The following is an 18,775-nucleotide window of genomic DNA, read 5'->3' as shown; positions in this document are numbered from 1 at the left end:
ATGGCGTCACCACAAACTCGTAATTACCGTAACGAGTCCTAGAAGTTGTCTTTTGCACATCATCATCCCTGACCCTCATCTGATGGTGCCTTAATCGCAAATCAATCTTGGATAACTAAGATGCACCCTAAAGTTGGTAAAATAAGTCTTTGATCTTGGAGTGGGTAATGGTTCACCATTAGCTTATTCAACTCTCGGTAGTCAATGCACATCTTGTGCTAACCATCATTATTCTTCACAAACAGGATCAGTGTTCCACAAGGTGAGCTACTCGGCCTAATAAATCCTTTGTCTAGCAGCTCCTGAAGTTGCATAGACAATTATTGCATCTCTGGTGGTGCCAAGTGATATGGTGCATTGGACATTGGAGCTAGGGGTGGCAAATCGGTCCATCGTGTCGTGTTTTTGTCTGACACAACATAACACGACGATGTTTTATGTAACACGACACGACACGACGTCGTGTTTTTTTTAACTAACATGAAAATGAACCGATAAAAAAACAAAAACCACGACACGACAAATAAATGCTAATCATGTCAATTTTATGTCGAATTTTAAACACGAACACGACACAAAACTACATCGTGTTTTTTACACTTAACACGAACACGAATTCGAATTTTAGTTTCGTCCCAATTTCATTTTGTGTCGTGTATTTTTGTCGTGCCGTGTCAAAAATTGTCACCCCTACTTGGAGCTGATCCAGGAACCATATCAATCGGAAACTCAAATTGCCACTTGGGAGGCACTCCCAGTAGCTCATTTGGAAACACATCGGGGAACTCCCGAACAATGGGCACCTCACTCAATATTGTAGTGCCCTCAACTCTAGTATCTGCCACATAATTCATGATCCCATAACATACTTGTTAAAAATATCTCTTAGCCCTTGCAGTCGAACGGAGAGTTGGACCATGTAAATCTCTCTCGCCAAGAATAACCAGTTCCCCCCCCCACCCACTTGGGGTTTGAACTCTCACTAATTGGCGCTCACAATCAATCATGGCTCCATTGGGGCCCAACCAGTCCATCCCGATGATAACCTTTGATCCTCATTGAGGAATCGACTCCAAATCAATAGTGTATCTCCCATTAAACAGGTTCAAGACACATCCTCGATGAACCCTTAAAGCACTCATAAAACAATCATCAACAATCTTGACCTCTAATGGGAAATCCCAAATCTCGGGAGCATCACGAAACTTCTTTCTAAGCGCAAGAGATACAAAGGATCGGGTAGCTCCCGATTCAAACAATACATGAGCGATCATACCATTGAACAAAAAGTCCCTGTACAAGACTAAATATAATCACAAGCACAAACAAGTGAAACAATAAAAGATAAGAATAAATCATGTAGCGGTAACCACATATGGTGTTGGCGGGCCTCATCGGTGGTCAACTGAAATGCCCTGGTCTTCACCACAAGTGCCTCCGCCTTACCATAGAGGCCATCAACAACCTCAAGGTGGATGGTGCATGTGTCACCACTGCCCCTCCTGCTAACATCAGATAATCATCATTTTTATGGCATGTCTGGTTGCATGAAAATGGATTAATGCACTATGGGGGCAATCCATACGCATATAACCAGTCTGCCCACATCTGTCACAACCTGAACTCGCTGATCGACAAGCCCCACTATGCTGCCTGTCGCACTAGCTGCAACGACATTGGTCCTGCTGGCACCTAGAATTCCAATCAGAAACCTTGGCCCTCTTAGCCTAGCCCACGACAGTCTGTACCTATTTTGGCTGGCACTTTAACCGAAGCTCCAACTCAATCTTCTGCCTACAGGCCCTCTCAGTCATATCATTCAGGTTCTTACACCTCGAAAAGCTCACAAACTCCTTGTGTCATCCTTCAACATGTCATGGTACCCCATCTTCTACATCTCCTCATCCGCAACAGATTGTGGAACCAACAGAGTCCTCTCTCGAAACTTGGTGGTGATCTCCGCCACAATCTTAGTAGTCTGGTAAAGGTCCTAGAACTCCCTCGCCAACTGTTTCACATTGATAGCTAGTACAAACTCCCTTTGGAACCTCGAAACAAAATTCTCCCAAGTCATGATTGCCATAGCCGTATTATCCACATCTCGACCAACCTCATCCCACCGGTCGCGTGCTCGGTCCCTCAACAGGTAGGACGTAAATCCCATATTTGCATCGTTAGGGCAAAATCTCGTCTGTTTATCATTCTCCATGTCAATGATCCAACATCGGCTAGCGATGAGATCCTTATCCCTAAAGAACTTTGGAGCTCCACACACATTGAACTCTCTAAGTGAGGGAGTCCGTGCTCCTACCTGACCTGCAGTGGCCTCATCTAAAAAATCCTTGAGCCTATCCTCCACAAGCTCCATGATACCCTCCTTGATGGTACTGAACATCACAGGGGTACCATCCAGAATGTCACGGGTAACCTTGGCTGCAATAAGCTCACATAGCTTCTCATCAATCAGTTTTGTGCCTGAGCCAAAACCTGAACCAGAACCTCCTCGAGTAATCATAACCATCCTCAAACCGAAACACAACATAGAAACAATCAACATATGACTCGAAGGAATCTTCACTATACATGTCTCCTCAGGTTGTCTAGGTCTATTCTTGTCTCAAGTACAAATCCTATTCTTCCAATAGTATGGGCCTAATACTACCTTTCACAACTATCTGTACCTTCCTCAATAATCATCATGATTCCTCTAAGTCACCGCACTAACACTATAAACCAATCATATGATGAATAACATACATATCCTAGGTTCCTCTTGTTGGATTAGATATCTAAACCCATACATATTATTAGTATGTACTCGACCCGAGAGTAACATGGTCCATCTGGGCTGCATATCATTAGGACAATTTGTTAGGATGTACTTTTGAGAATAGGTTATATATGATTTATTAATATATTATAAGCTTTAATATATTAATGTCAAAATCATATGATTTAATTATATTGATCAAGAATTAGTTTGGAATTAATTTAGTGATAAAAGTAGACTAATTAAATATACGGGGACTAATTATGGTAATTGGTTATATTTATATGTGTTGGGCTTATGATCCATATTGGGCTAAGTTTATGTATGGATACTTAAAGAGTTGGGTCACATGAACCATAGATCATAAACCTATGGATATGGATTTGGGTTATACCCATAACCCTTGGAATTCTACATATAAATATATGCTCCATAACCTAAAAACACCTACTTCTAGTTCTTGGAGTTCATGGAGGTGTTTCAGTGCATGAAAATTCTCTATTAAGAGTTACCTTTATCCTAGGTGTGTTGTGAGCCATTTGAGGCATTCATACTTCTGGTGCTAAGGTCTAAAGGCCAAATACTACAAGGTTTCAAGCTACAACAAAAGGTATGTCATCCTAACTAGTATTTTATATCGTTTATGTCAATTGCATGCTAGTTATAGGCTTAATGCTTTGGAAACACTAATACATGTATAGTTAGATAAAACATAGACCCAAGGCATAGGGTTGTATGTGCGCCACATGACGTTATAGTATACAAAACCCAACAGTGGTATCAGATCCATGGGTTGTTTTCTATTATATTTGATGTCATTATTGGTTTTCGGCAGAACTCGCCGAGTTGCATGATTTTGGCCTTGGACTCACCGAGTTTGATGGGTGACTCGTTGAGTCCACTCACAATTCTGACCAACTCGACGAGTCAACTCATGCACTCGACCAGTTGGCTGTCTAGAATGCAAATTTTTGAGTTTTTTGGCCTGTTTTGGATTAGGATCATTACCACAAAATGTTTTTGTTCATAAATTTTGATTTTGATGCCATGGTAATGATTATCATCATCCAAATAAAGGAAATTGTCAAAGTTTCAATATTTGTATTAGTTTATGTGATTAGCTATTTTTTTGAAAATTGTTGATGTGAATTATCTTTACGTATGAGTGTGATCTAGATCATAGAAAAATTATTTGATTATTATGTTAATTGGAATAATTGATCTTAATGGTTTTTACGAACTCCATAACTTGTCATCGAGTTATGAAAAATGAAGATTTTTACTTTAAAAGTTCATTAAGATTCATATGTTATGAAAAAAAATGAAAGGTCTTATTTTAAATGTCATCATAAAGTAGTTTTATGTCTTCCATAACTTGTCATTAAGTTATGAAACTTGAAAAGTCTTCCATAAAAACCATATTAAACTCATAAGTTATGGAAACCAAAAGTTTTTGAATTGTTCAAAAGTTTCCCTCAGGTTTTAGATTTATAAAGCTAACCCTCCATGTATACTTTTAATTCCAACCCTTAGAAGTTTAAAAGTTAAAATTCAACTCTTATACTATTATAATATTAAAAGTTTATATTGATGGTTTGAGCCATAAGAACTTTCCTATGTGCACATACAAACCCTAATGCTTGGATCTAGGTTTCTCTAATTGAACATGCAATGTATCCAGGACTTCTATTGATAGGTCTAGTATAAACATTCAATTATAACATAAGAAATCAGATCTAAAGGAATACATTGAATTGCTTGCTTGAATCTTATTGACCTTTGAGCTTAGAGTCACAATTGTCACTCCTCTAATGGCTTACAAACACTAACTAGCAAGAGGATGATAATAGAGAGAGATAGAAAGGTGAGAAATCGGCCAGGGTTTCTTCAAGTGCAAGAGTGTCGATTTCCTCAACCCTATGGGTGTATTTATACTAGTGAGCCTCTTAGGGTTTCACCCTTAAAACCCTAATTGGATAACTTAGGCCCTAAGCAATCCAATATCCTTAATCATAAGCCTTGGACGATTTCTAGGCTCTTCCAACCCCTAAAATCGTCCACCCTCTTATCCATAACGAGTCACTGCTCAAAATACAACTATCATACAATTTACAGTTTATGCCCCTTTATTTAATTAATCTCTTTAAGTCACCAAATTAATTCATAATTAATTTATGACTTATATTAATCAAATAAAAATATTATTATTCTTTATATTATACTCATAATATATAAATAATATTTCTTCTCTCATTATAAATCATTCTGTCAAGTTTCTATGGTGAAGGCAACCCAAAAGGACCATGCTCAATCGGGTCAAGTACTTACCAAATATAGTTACAGTCTTAGACACTATTCCAACAGTCTCCCACTTGGATAAGTCTAAAAACTATAAATACAAACCGATTAGCAATAGTAGCTCTCAAAGACGCTGTCAAACTCTGATCTTATCAGTCTCGTCCTTTAGATAAGGGATCGTACAGTCATCTGTTAAGATATTATGAAGACAATTCTATGGAACCAATTGTCCAGCAGTTGGTTTCTCGATCTCATATTTATTTGACATAAAACTTAATCGAACACATCAATTTAGTTCTGACCGGGCCCGACACATAAGTCAAATCAAATCATCGAGCGACCGAGATATCGCTTTTAACCTCTTAGGATAAAAGTAACAGATAAACTTCGACTTATATGCATTTACTTATTCATTAATCAATTATACACAACAATGCGTTTTATAACATCAATTTACTGATGCGGTTTCGCATTATCAATGTACAACCAATTAACAAATAACAAACCATATATTTAGGTTTTAAGACTATATGATATTATCATTTTGCAATCACTTACAATATATCTTAAGGTGATTACAGCAAATGCGGGTTTGTTCCAATGCTCAAAATTAGTTCATAAGCACTCATGAACATTGTAGCAAACCTTTTCTATGTCTAACATCATTTAGATAATCTACATACCAATTCATGACAATCTTCTTTCATATCTACTTCCAACATATGAACGATTGTGGATCATTTGAATAATTCAATTATTCTTAATAACTCAATTATTCAGGAAGTCAAAACATGCAAAGTGAAACAATATTCAAACATAAGACAATAACTTTACTTATAAATAATACTCATTTATTTAATCATCAAATATCAATTATATTTATCTATTACAAGTTTCTAAAACTATCTAGTCTAAACTAATATCATCCTTCAGCCCAATACTCCTAGCATGTTGCAAATGCTTAACCCTACTCAACGCCTTCGTAAGCGGACCTGTTAGGTTATCTTCAGATGATATCCTCTTAACCACGAGGTGTCCTTCTTTAACTCGATGTCTAATAAAGTGATATTTTCTGTCGATATGTCGAGATCTACCATGATCCCTCAGTTCCTCGGTCAAGGCAACCGCTCCTTCATTATCACATAAAATTTCCATAGGCTCCTTTATGGCAGGTATAACTCCAAGATCACCAATGAAGTTTTTCAACCATATTGCCTCCTTCGACGCTTCGCTCACTGCAATGTACTCTGATTCTCACATTGAATCACCTACGGTTTCCTGCTTGGAACTTTTCCAAGTTACTGCTCCTCCATTAAGGGTAAAGACCCAACCCGACTGCGAATATTAGTTGTCCCTATCGGTCTGGAAACTGGCGTCACTATACCCTCGCACCTTTAAGTCATCACTCCCCCCCCCCCCCGAGGGCTAAAAACCATTCATTAGTCCTCCGAAGGTACTTAAGGATATTCTTGACCGCAATCCAATGGGCTCTGCCAGGGTTCCCTTGATATCTACTGACCATGCTCGAAGCAAAGGCTACATTGGGGCGAGTACAAGTCATAGCATACATGATTGAGCCAACTGCGGAAGCGTAAGGTACTCATCTCATCTCTGCTATCTCGGCTTCGGTACTCGGACTTTGAGTCTTACTCAACTTGGCATTACTTTGTATCGGTAATTCTCCCTTCTTCGAATTTTCCATACTAAAACGTTTTAGTACTTTATCTAAGTAAGTGTTCTGACTAAGTCCTATTAGTCTCTTACTTCTTTCTCTCACTATCCTTATTCCCAAAATATAGGAAGCTTCTCTGAGGTCCTTCATAGCGAAGCACATTCCGAGCCAGTACTTAACCTCCTGCAGTGTCGGGACGTCATTTCCTATGAGAAGTATGTCATCGACATACAGAACGAGGAAGCTGACTATACTCCCACTGGCTTTGACATATACACATGATTCATCTTCACTTCATACAAATCCAAACTCTTTGAGTTTCTCATCGAAGCAAAGATTCCATCTACGAGACGCTTGCTTAAGTCCATAAGTGGACTTCTCAACTTACACACTTTATTGGGATGCTTCGGATCAACAAAACCCTCTGGCTGAGCCATGTAAACATCCTTAGCCAACTTCCCGTTAAGGAAAGCGGTCTTGACATCCATTTGCCAAATCTCATAATCATGAAATGCGACAATAGCTAGCATCACTTTAATAGACTTTATCTTCGCAACTGGTGAGAAGGTCTCATCATAGTCAACTCTGGGAGTTTGAGTAAAGCCCTTCGCAACCAATCGCGCCTTATATGTGTGTACATTCCCATCCACATTGGTATTCTTCTTGAAGATCCATTTGCACCCAACAGTCTTACATCCGGGCACATTATTAACCAAATTCCAAACTTGGTTGTCATACATGGATTGGATCTCGTTGTCCATTGCCTCTTTCCATTTTGCAGATTTCGGGCCTGCCATGGCTTCCTTATAGCTATTAGGTTCATGTAGATTTATTAGTGTACCATTACTAATATACGTGTCCCCTTTGGTAGTAATATGAAAACCATAAAACTGGGGTTGAACTCTAACTCTTTCGGAACGTCTAAGAGGTAAGGACTCATCAATTGGTTCAACCGGAGTTTCCTCCATGGGTTGAGCGCCAGCGGTAGAGGTTCCTTCATCACTCGATTCTTAAATCTCTTCAAGTTCGATCCGCCTCCCACTGTCTCCTTTGCTTATGAGTTCTTGCTCTCGGAAAACCCCTCTCCTCGCAACGAAGATAATATTGTCATTCAGTCTATAGAAGAGATATCCAAAGGATTTCTGCGGGTAGCTGATGAAAATACATCGCTCACTTCGAGGTTCGAGCTTGTCGTGAGTATCTCATCTTACGAAAGCCTCGCAGCCCCAAACCTTGATATGTGCCAACGAGGGAGCTTTCCTTATCCACATCTCGTGAGGTGTTTTGGCAACCTTCTTTGTAGGGACTCGGTTAAGGATATGGGCGGCAGTCTCTAAGGCATACCCCCATAATGAGATAGGTAGTGAAGCACGACTCATCATAGAACGAACCATGTCTAACAAGGTCCGATTACACCTTTCTGCCACACCATTCAACTGCGGTGTCCTAGGAGGCGTCAATTGCGAAACTATTCTGCATTCTTTGAGATAGTCGTGGAATTCAAGACTTAGGTACTCTCCTCCTCGATCGGATCGAATCATCTTGATTTTCCTGCCCAATTGATTCTCCACTTCATGTTTGAATTCTTTGAACTTTTCAAACGTTTATGACTTGTGTTTAATTAAGTAAATATACCCATATCTACTATAATCATCGGTGAAAGTCACATAGAAGCGGTTTGCATCCTTTGTGGTGGATCTAAAGGGTCCACATACATCAGTATGTATGAGATCCAACAAACCCTCACCCCTCTCACAAGTACCAGTGAAGGGTGATTTTGTCATCTTTCCAAGCAAACAAGATTTGCATGTGTCATCTTCCCTAAGGTCGAATGACTCCAACACTCCATCCTTTTGGAGTTGGGCTATGCGCTTCTTGTTGACATGTCGAAGACGACAATGCCACAAGGATGCTCTATCCATACTATTGGAAGAATCCATACATAAAACATCATTTCTTAGGTTATCTACAATCATAACAGTTTCATAAATTCCATTACATGGCATTGCTTCAAAATATAAGACACCATTTAGATAAGCATAAATTGAATCATTCTCATTATTAAAAGAAAATCTAAATCCTTGTCTAAAAAAACCATGAAATGAAATGATGTTTCTTGCCATATCTGACGAGTAGCAACAATTATTTAAACCTAAACTTAATCCATTACTAAGCACTAAAGAATACACTCCAATCTTGGTCACAGGTGACGATCTTCTGTTCCCCATGATTAGATTTATTCTTCCACGCTCCACATCCCTATTTCTTCTTAGTCCCTGCAATTCATAACAAATTTGGTAACCACACCCGGTATCAAGAACCCAAGAAATAGCATGAGATGAATCATTAGATTTAATTGTGTAAATACCTACGAAAGACGGCTTGATCTTTCCATCCTTGATGGCTTGCAGATATTTCGGGCAGTTTCTCTTCCAATGCCCTATTTTGTGGCAATGGTGGCACTCTGCCTCCTTCGGGTTAGGGTTGGGTTTAGCAGGATCAACCTTGGTCCCACTAGAGGAGGAACCATCTCGGGACTTTCCCTTATGGTGGCTCTTTGACGGAGCCTTCCTCTTCTTGCCCCTTCCTTGCCCTATAGCCAAAACAGGAGCAGCGGGTGGATTGGGATTCGGTGCAACAGACTTGTCCTTAAGGTTACTCTCAGCAACCCTTAGGAGCCCTTGGAGCTTGCTTAGGGTGACCTCTTCCTTGTTCATGTGGTAGGTCATCCTAAATTGGTTGTAACACGGAAGCAAAGAGTGAAGGACCATGTCAATACCTAAGTCTTCCCCAAAGTCGACATTCAGCTTGCGAAGATGATCGACATACCTTTGCATCTTTTGCAAGTGCATGGTTAGAGATTCTCCATTTCCCATTTTAGTAGTGTTCATGTTAGTGAAGATCTCGTAACGTTCCTGCCTCGTGTTTTGATGGTATCTCTCCAATAAGTCTTGATGCATTTCGTACGGATACATGTCCTCATAGGACTTTTGGAATTTGGGGTTCATTGTGGCTATCATGATGCAATGAACTTTCATTGCATCATGCTCATGAGTCTCAAAGACAGTCATTTCAGCCGGAGTAGCGATTTTTGGATTGACTTTTTCAAGCTTCTCGTCAAGGACATACTCCTTGTCCTCGTAGCGTGCAATCGTGCGAATGTATCTTATCCATTCGCTAAAGTTCGTACCATCAAAAGTCACATTTTGGCAAAGGCTCATTAACGTGAATGAGTTAGCAGCAGCGTTGTTCGTGTTTGACATCTACAAATAGAAAAGGATAAAGTTTGATTATAATTGATTCCCTAATTATCACCCAATATGAAAAATTAGGGTTAGGATCCACCAACATTATTTACATATTAGAAAAAGGATGCCCACCTTATACCCACCTTATAGATCGGCTTCGTGAATGAGGCCTACTAACGGTAAGACTAGCATTTTAATTACACACACACACACACACATATATATATATATATATATATATATATATATATATATATATATATATATATATATATTAAGCTTGTAATCATATAGTAGTTCACGGTTGAATTTTAAACTTGTAAAATTATAGGGTTTGAAATTTAAATTGTCCAAATTAAACTTTTAATCACAAAAGTAAATTTCAAAACTTGAGGATTAGTTTTTAACTTTTCAAAACACAAGGGATCAAATAACAAATAATTTAATTTAACCATTTAATCTCATAATTATGCATATTTAATTTATTTAAATGTTTCTTGCAAAACAATTTACCAATTGAATTAAAATAATCAATTAATATCATATAAGGAAATTATTATTCAATTAATTGGTAAATATATTGAATTAGGTCAAGGATATACTCATATGTATGTTAAAATCGGATTTATATTGACCCATTAAGATAAAGGCAAGTTTCCATAAGATAAACAACAAGAAATCCCGAAACTAGCTCCTTCTAACGCTCGAACTCGCCGAGTACCACAATGGACTCCCCGAGTTGAGGCCTACTCACCGAGTCCACTATGGAACTCGCTGAGTTCATCAGGCAGATGGACAAAAATCGAATTTTGCAAAGAAATCAACCAATGCATCAATTCAATAGAAACCAATCAAGGCTCTGATACGACTAATGGGTTTGAGCCATAAGAACTTTCCTATGTGCACATACAAACCCTAATGCTTGGATGTAGGTTTATCTAATTGAACATGCAATGTATCCAAGACTTCTATTGATAAATCTACTATAAACATTCAATTATAACATAAGAAATCAGATCTAAAGTAATACCTTGATTTGCTTGCTTGAATCTTCTTGTCCTTTGAGCTTAGAGTCACAATTGTCACTCCTCTAATGGCTTACAAACACCGACTAGCAAGAGGATGATAATAGAGAGATATAGAAAGGTGAGAAATCAGCCAGGGTTTCTTCAAGTGCAAGAGTGCCAATTTCCTCAACCCTATGGGTGTATTTATACTAGTGAGCCTCCTAGGGTTTCACCCTTAAAACCCTAATTAGATAACTTAGGCCCTAAGCAATCCAATATCCTTAATGATAAGCCTTGGATGATTCCTAGGCTCTTCCAAACCCTAAAATCATCCACCCCCTTATCCATAAGGAGTCACTGCTCAAAATACAACTATCATACAACTTACAGTTTATGCCCGTTTATTTAATTAATCTCTTTAAGTCACCAAATTAATTCATAATTAATTTATGACTTATATTAATCAAATAACAATATTATTATTCCTTATATTATACTCATAATATATAAATAATATTTCTTCTCTCATTATAAATCATTCTGTCAAGTTGCTATGGTGAAGGCAACCCAAAAGGACCATGCTCAATCGGGTCAAGTACTTACCAAATATAGTTATAGCCTTAGACACTATTCCAACATATATATATATATATATATATATATATATATATATATATATATATGTGTGTGTGTGTGTGTGTGTTATATATATATATATGTGTGTGTGTGTGTGTGTGTGTGTAAGAGTACGTTAGTCTTACCGTTAATAGGCCTCATTCACGAAGTCGATCTATAAGGGGGTATAAGGTTATTGCCTATAAAATGGCAGTTTAATAGATGTCCACTCTCACCCACCGCTTTTTTAACTAGTGGAGGGTCGTTAGCCAAACGGTTAGGACATGACATTGATTCTCCTTTCATTAAACGTATAATGATAAATATAAAGTAATTAAACTTTATTAAATTCCCAATCTTAGTTACTTTAGGAAAATGTGAATTTGGTGCTAACTCATTAAATTGCACTTTGCACCGTGTTAAGTCGTTAGTGGAGCGTGTGTGGTTAACCGAAACACTAATTTGGGACTGACAATGCGTGGCAAAGGGTAGCTTGATGTTAGTCATAGATCAATGGAGCGTGTGCGCCACATTGATTGGTGGTTGTAACATTAAGTGTACCAAGCTAATGTGCATGGTTATTCACTCCTTTTTTGTGATCATCGGCATCACAGTCACAAACTTGAAGGGCACAATCGAGATTTAAACATGTCAAATTTAATAAATCTTAAATGATCTAGGAATTTCAATCTATTTAAGATCTAAAATTATTTTTCGTTTTTCCGTGGTGGAAATTGGTAAATCGTCATTTACATACCTTCAAATATTTTGTAGCTTGGATTACGACATCCCTCTTCGAAGTTATAAAATATTGTGTTGGTTCCCAGCCTTAATATTCCATATTGGGTGTTATATTAAGGACTTAAATCAACTTGTTTGAATTTCTCCCTCATAGATGTCTAGTTATGACAACTATGGTCTTCATTGTCCTTTTGGATAGAGATTTCCTAATTAAGATGATATCCCACGTAGCGATCAAAGGTGAAAGATTAATCCCTTAATTGTGCATTAATTGGATTGGAAATCATACTTCACTTCCTCTACCTCCTCTAATTATTCTCCCCAACCCACAAGTTCTTGAAAAGTTCAAGGTCACTCAATCCATATTGACAAGCAAGGTCTATATGTACTCACATATTGACAGGCTGGGAGAGTTGGATATCGAAGTCTCGAGAAAGATGGTTGTTGATTGGGTTCTTCAATCGCTTCTCGAGTCATATAGTGAGTTCATTAAGGACTACTGTGTGACAGACCATGACATGACCCTTAATGATCTTACCTATTTGCTTGATGTTGCCGAATCAACAATGATTTAGAGCACCGATAAGGAAATTTTGATTGGAATATCTACTTCCCAAACTTACATGGAAATTGACAATGGAAACATTAGAAGTCTAGAAAAGCCTTCTCTTCCCGACGGAAAGGGATCGATCATATTCAACCCGGTTGACCAAATGGTAAAGAGAAATGTTAAGTCTGAGATAGTCCCGTGTACCATTCCTAAAGAGCCTATATATTTCTATTGCCAACAGAAGGGGCGTTGGTTGCAAAGCTTCCCTATTTACCTGAAAGTCCCTTTATATAGATTTTCACAAAACAGGGGCTACTCGGCGAGTCCAGTGACCTACTCGGCGAGTCCGTCACTTAAAATCCCGTGTACGACAAGGCAAAGTCAAGAATCGCGAAACTTCTGACCAACTCGGCGAGTTGATGGCATAATCGCCGAGTATATTTGGAATCATGAAAGTCGTCCGAAATTGTGTCTAGTTTTCAGAACATTTTGAATCATGTCAATCGGAGTTACGGTTCATGAGATATGGCCAAAACACTGACAAGGGGTCAAGCTGTCAAGCAACATCCTTCTTTCTTCAAAACCCAATATCCAAGCCTCCAATCGCTAGTTCCGCTTCCTTTTCCTTCTGAGCATGTCATTGTTGATGAAAAATGAAATTATAAACTAATTAAGCACCTTTTGTTCATTAAATGAGACAAAAACAACATAAAGCATGAATTTTATAACTAAATATGGCCATATCAGAGACTCATCTCAACCTAGAGACAATCGAATCACACGCGCTGCTACTATCGGGCTCTTTACAATTAACACATCCAAATTTTACATGATTTATAATTAAAGTAATTTCCCATAATCCAAGGTCAAATTCATATGTTCTCATACCATTAGGTAAAGGACTATTTTTCCCTGCATATATCTGGCTTAACAAAGCAAGACCCAAACCCAAAAATGACCCAAAATCCATTCAGGTTCGTACGCCCAATGTACCAACCTGGTACACCCAGCGTACAACGCTGATGCCCAAAAATCATTCCAAATCTCTTAATGCCTTAAGACAACATGCATAACTTTCATATCTAATTCATATGGAATGACTTGAGTCATAAAGTTCCCGACTTTATGACTTAAAATGGCTTATTGGGGTCCAAAAACAAAACCTTGAGTCTCAAACTTCATCAAAAGAACACCAGATCATGCATGGAAGGACTATACTCATCAAGATCTGATTTTTATGACTTAATGACCTCAAAAAAGACCAAATATGAGGCTAAAAGGTTCTAGAATAACATTTACTCGTAAGAACCACAACCATGGGACCAAGACATGACAAATCATAACCCAAACTAGATTTAAATGAGAAATCCATCAAGATCAAAACTTTATACCTCCAGAATCTAGATTAAGATGAACAAGGCTTGGATCTACAAGCTCTAAGACAACCAACACTTCTCCAAGGGGTTATTCTTCTTCCAAATGCACCTAAAATCACTCAAAAGCTCAAAATTCTTCCAAAATGGGGCTAGGGTTTCGAATTTAGGGTTAGAGGGGATGGAGGTTGAAGATAATGATGTGTTTTGATACGAACTATAAGTTTGTTTTTCACAAAAACTGCAACGGAAGACTTTAAAAATAACAAACAAAAACAAACAACCAATGATCCAATTCAAGAGGTTAGAATTAAATAAAACAAATAGATAATTTTTAGAATGATAACCTTTGAAGCCTTTTTACCCATGTGGTTTTGATGTGTTGATGAAGATAGCAAAAATCAAAGAATATGATTTCTCTACTTGTATTCACCATCAAGAGTAAGGCACTTGAAATGCTAGTTCCTTCTATAGGAACCATTATTTCGTCTCCGAAGGAACATCTTTCTTTGTATCTCGGTATTTGCTATGTGAATCATCACATAACACATGTCCTTTGGACAATCTATCTATATATATTATTTAGATATCTTATGTTTCTATTATAGTAATTAATACATTAAGAACTATATATATATATATATATATATATATATATATATATATATATATATATATATATATATATATATATATATATAATTAACACATTTGTGATGAAGGTGGGCTGAATGGTGGTGGAGGAGGTGGAGAAGCGAGGTTCAAAATTGGTTCTTGGATAATAGAATCAAAGATGTCAGATGCAGGGATAGAAGATGATGGAGGAGAAGATACCTTGCGAATTGATTCAACATGGGTTGGTTCAAAAGTATGAGTGGTATCTTCCTCATCATTTTATAATATAGCAGTTCTTTGAACATCAGATTCCATCCACTCTTCCACTCTTCAGATTGATCTTGAAGAACTAGAGAGGGAGATCGTGGTTTTAGAATTGGCTTATTTGATTTCTTCACGACTTTGATTCCCTCAGAAGGAGCAGCATTGGCTTTCCTTTTACCATCACATTTTGTTTTGTCATCTTCATCGATTATATTCTTTAATACCGTAGGGATGGGATGAACACGAATGACGTGGACATATTTATAGGTATTCGACTAGACGTATTTGTGTAAAGAGGTATTGTAATGTTATAAAACAAGCATTGTATGATTTATAATGAGGTTGTATTATCTATTATAAGGAAGATCAATGCCACATTTCACATACTATGATTTATAATGAAGTTGTATTATCTATTATAAGGAAGATCAATGCCACATTTCACATACTATGATTTATAATGAAGTTGTATTATCTATTATAAGGGAGTTCAATGCCACATTTCGTACAAAATATTCGTTTCATCGTTTTTCTTATTGACTGCTTGAACTTATTGGTGACAAAATGGATATATCTATATATGTTCATACATTTGTATAAACACATTTTTTTTGTAATAATTTCACGTTAAAGTATACGTATATACACGTAACAGTCACATATGATTTTTGGATTTTATTCTTCATAATGTATACCCTTAAAGTCCAATATAAAAACACACTTCCATTCACAAACCATTAGCCCATTTGGCAATCCGCGCGAAAGCTAAATCTTTCAAATTGACCGCTCATTCATTTTAATCCAAGGGTTTGAAATTGGCGGTTCATTTTTAAAATCGATCCGCGTGAATACCTCTCCACCAATCAGAATTCGTCTTCTTCAACCCACACGCTATTTAAATACCCATTTCCTGTAATTCGAAAATATTCATATCTACAACGATTTCTCTCTCTCAAATACAGAAGTTTATAGCAATGGCATCAACAAAAGTAGCAGTTGCAAAGAAGGCTCCATCTTCAACAAAACCCAAAACCCACCCTACTTACGCAGAGGTAATTGATATTTTCTCATAATCTGTTTCAACTTTTAATCATTATGTTTCCAGCGATTTATACATGTGTTGAGATTTAATGGGTTTTTCTGATTTTGCTCAGATGATCAAGGAAGCGATTGTAGCGTTGAAGGAGAGGACTGGGTCTAGCCAGTACGCCATCGCGAAACATATCGAGGACAACAACAAGGATTTGCCGGCGAATTTCAAAAAGCTTATGTCTGTTCAGCTGAAGAAACTTGCTGCATCTGGAAAGCTTACCAAGGTTAAGAGCTCATTTAAGCTTGGAGCTGTTGAGAAGAAGCCTACCGCGAAGAAAGCTCCAGCCGCCGCTAAGAAGGTCGATGTTAAGAAAGTTCCGGTGGCGAAGAAGGCCGCTGCCCCTAAAGTGAAAGCCGCCACTTCATTGAAACCGAAGCCAAAGGCAAAGGCGAAGACACCTGTTAAAGCTAAGAAGGCTGTCAAGAAAGCCACTCCTGCGAAGAAAGCCAAAAGTATCAAGTCGCCGGTGAAGAAAGTCGCGGTAAAGAAAACCGCTGCAAAGAAGGCCAAGAAGTGAGATGTGTGTTTGCGTGGGGGATTCTGTAAATTTGTAGACTTCTTGGATTGTTAGTTAGGACTAATACTGGTACTTCTACTATTTTAATGGTTTTTGGTTTTGATGTTTCAAGGGAGTTCTAGGGTCTGTTTTTAAGATGTAGTTTGTGAGATCAAGGTGATTATGTATTTGTTGGAATTCAACTTTTGGTTGATGATCCTTCGTGTTTCATTTAATGAGAAAATTGTTTTCTATCAAGTTGTTACTTACATCACCGTTTATGAATGGTTGATAGCTTTTGATTTTAGGATTTGTGGTTTCTTATCGATTCAATTTAAAGGATACGAATAAATGAAATTGTTAATCACGGAAATCATTTTTCCTTTGTTGAATAACATTTCTGGTTGAATCCTTAGTTTGTGTTTCTTTATATAATTGAAATAATTAGTTGTCAAAAATCAGAATCAATTTGTTTTGTTTTTTATAATACGCAAGTCTACTGTAGTCGGCGAAAAAGGCATATTCACCGAGATGCAACTTAGGCTGTAATCATATCTTTAGTGCCACAAAGCCCTCCTTAGCTCTTGGTTCGTGTAAGGAACTGAACAATCTCACTCATGATGGTGTTTGGTGTCCACGAACGTAGATAAGCTCGGATAAAGACCAAGTCACAAAAGTTGGTTCAAGATGAAACAAAGTGAAAAAGACAATTATAAACTAAAGTACAAATTCCCATAACTCAAATTTTATTAATTGTTAACTAGAGAAGGTCCCTTCGGGGTTGGAAACCTTCACTATTTTACTATTTTTGATGTGTTACGCATCTATTTTTGGGTGTTGTGGGGTTGGAAAACTTTAATATTTTTGGATGTGTTATGCATCTTTTTTTGGGCTATCAAAAACGCATTTTAACACTTGTTACTTCTAAATTTATTAGCCTAAATTTGTGGACGTTACACAACCTAATCACAATGGTAACAAATTCTCTTGTTCGGCGGCGTGGCTTGCCTCTACCGACAAATAGTGGCTCTCTGCGACATTTGTGGCACCTCGTCGCAGAATGACGTACACGATCATGCATCTTCATGCACTTGTCACTAGGGGCGGAGCCAGTAGGGGGGCTAGTGGGTGTTTTACCCCTAACTCCATTGGCATCAGTGTATTATCAGTTAAAGCACCCCTCTATATTTTTACGATGTATGTTTTAGCCCTTACTAATATAAAATTCTAGCTTCGCTCGTGCTTGGCACAAGTGTAACCCTTATGGTCTCCAGATCGTGAATCGATGGGATTGAACCGCTACGATACACGTTGATTTTAAATTAGGGGTCTACTTCCTCTCCTTTGCCTGCATATCCATCTTAATCTCTCTCCTTCGTGTAAATGACTACAACCCAGTCAAGGTCCAATACTGCTCCATCGAAACAAACTCACGAATCTCAGTATTGAGCATGTTCAAGTAACACAACATCTAAACTTGCTCAGAAGAAGCATACTCTAGGCAAAAAAGGGCTCTCTCTGTAAACATCTTGGTGATCTCCGTCACCGAATTTGTCGTCTGCCAGTGCGGCAGATACTTTCGGGCAGTAATGGAGCTTGAACTTTTGAGTTGGGGGTGGGGGGGGTCGAAAGTATAATACGTATAAAAATTGAAAAACAGGGGGGCCACAATCATTTTTTTAGTTGTAGGCCTAATATGTAAATTTTTTAATAGTATATGGAATAGTTAAAAAAAAAACAGGGGGGGGGGGGCACAACCCCCTAACCCTTAAGAAGATTCGTCCACGCTTCCGGGATAACCTGTCTCTCTCACTCACCCTCTCTCTCTCTCTCATTGGAACATACTCGGTCCATAACATCTCCGAGAACTGCTGCTATGTCACCGTGGCCTTCTCCGCAGAGGGATAAACATTGGTCATCAACTTCCACCAATCATTCGCTCCCAAACGTAGAGGGTTCATGCATTAAATGTAAAATAAAATGTACTTTTTCTATTTCCATTTATAATTTTCCAGTATGTAATTTGTTTGTTT

At 37.8% G+C, this 18,775-nt stretch overlaps 1 protein-coding gene across 1 annotated transcript; it reads left to right on the top strand.

Annotated features, from left to right (window-relative positions):
* Window positions 1-16,067: 16,067 nt before the first annotated feature.
* Window positions 16,068-17,000, top strand: LOC144997583 (uncharacterized). Its single transcript, XM_078957478.1, has 2 exons — window positions 16,068-16,205; window positions 16,308-17,000. The coding sequence occupies exons 1-2, from the start codon at window positions 16,128-16,130 to the stop codon at window positions 16,761-16,763; spliced, it is 534 nt and encodes a 177-aa protein (XP_078813604.1). The 5' UTR covers window positions 16,068-16,127; the 3' UTR covers window positions 16,764-17,000.
* Window positions 17,001-18,775: the final 1,775 nt, after the last annotated feature.

This window comes from Lactuca saligna, chromosome 5, assembly GCF_052625555.1.
Source record: "Lactuca saligna cultivar CGN05327 chromosome 5, ASM5262555v1, whole genome shotgun sequence".
Classification (NCBI taxonomy): Eukaryota; Viridiplantae; Streptophyta; class Magnoliopsida; order Asterales; family Asteraceae; genus Lactuca; species Lactuca saligna.
Note: the sequence above shows the minus strand (reverse complement) of the source record. Positions and strands in the feature narration are given on the sequence as shown.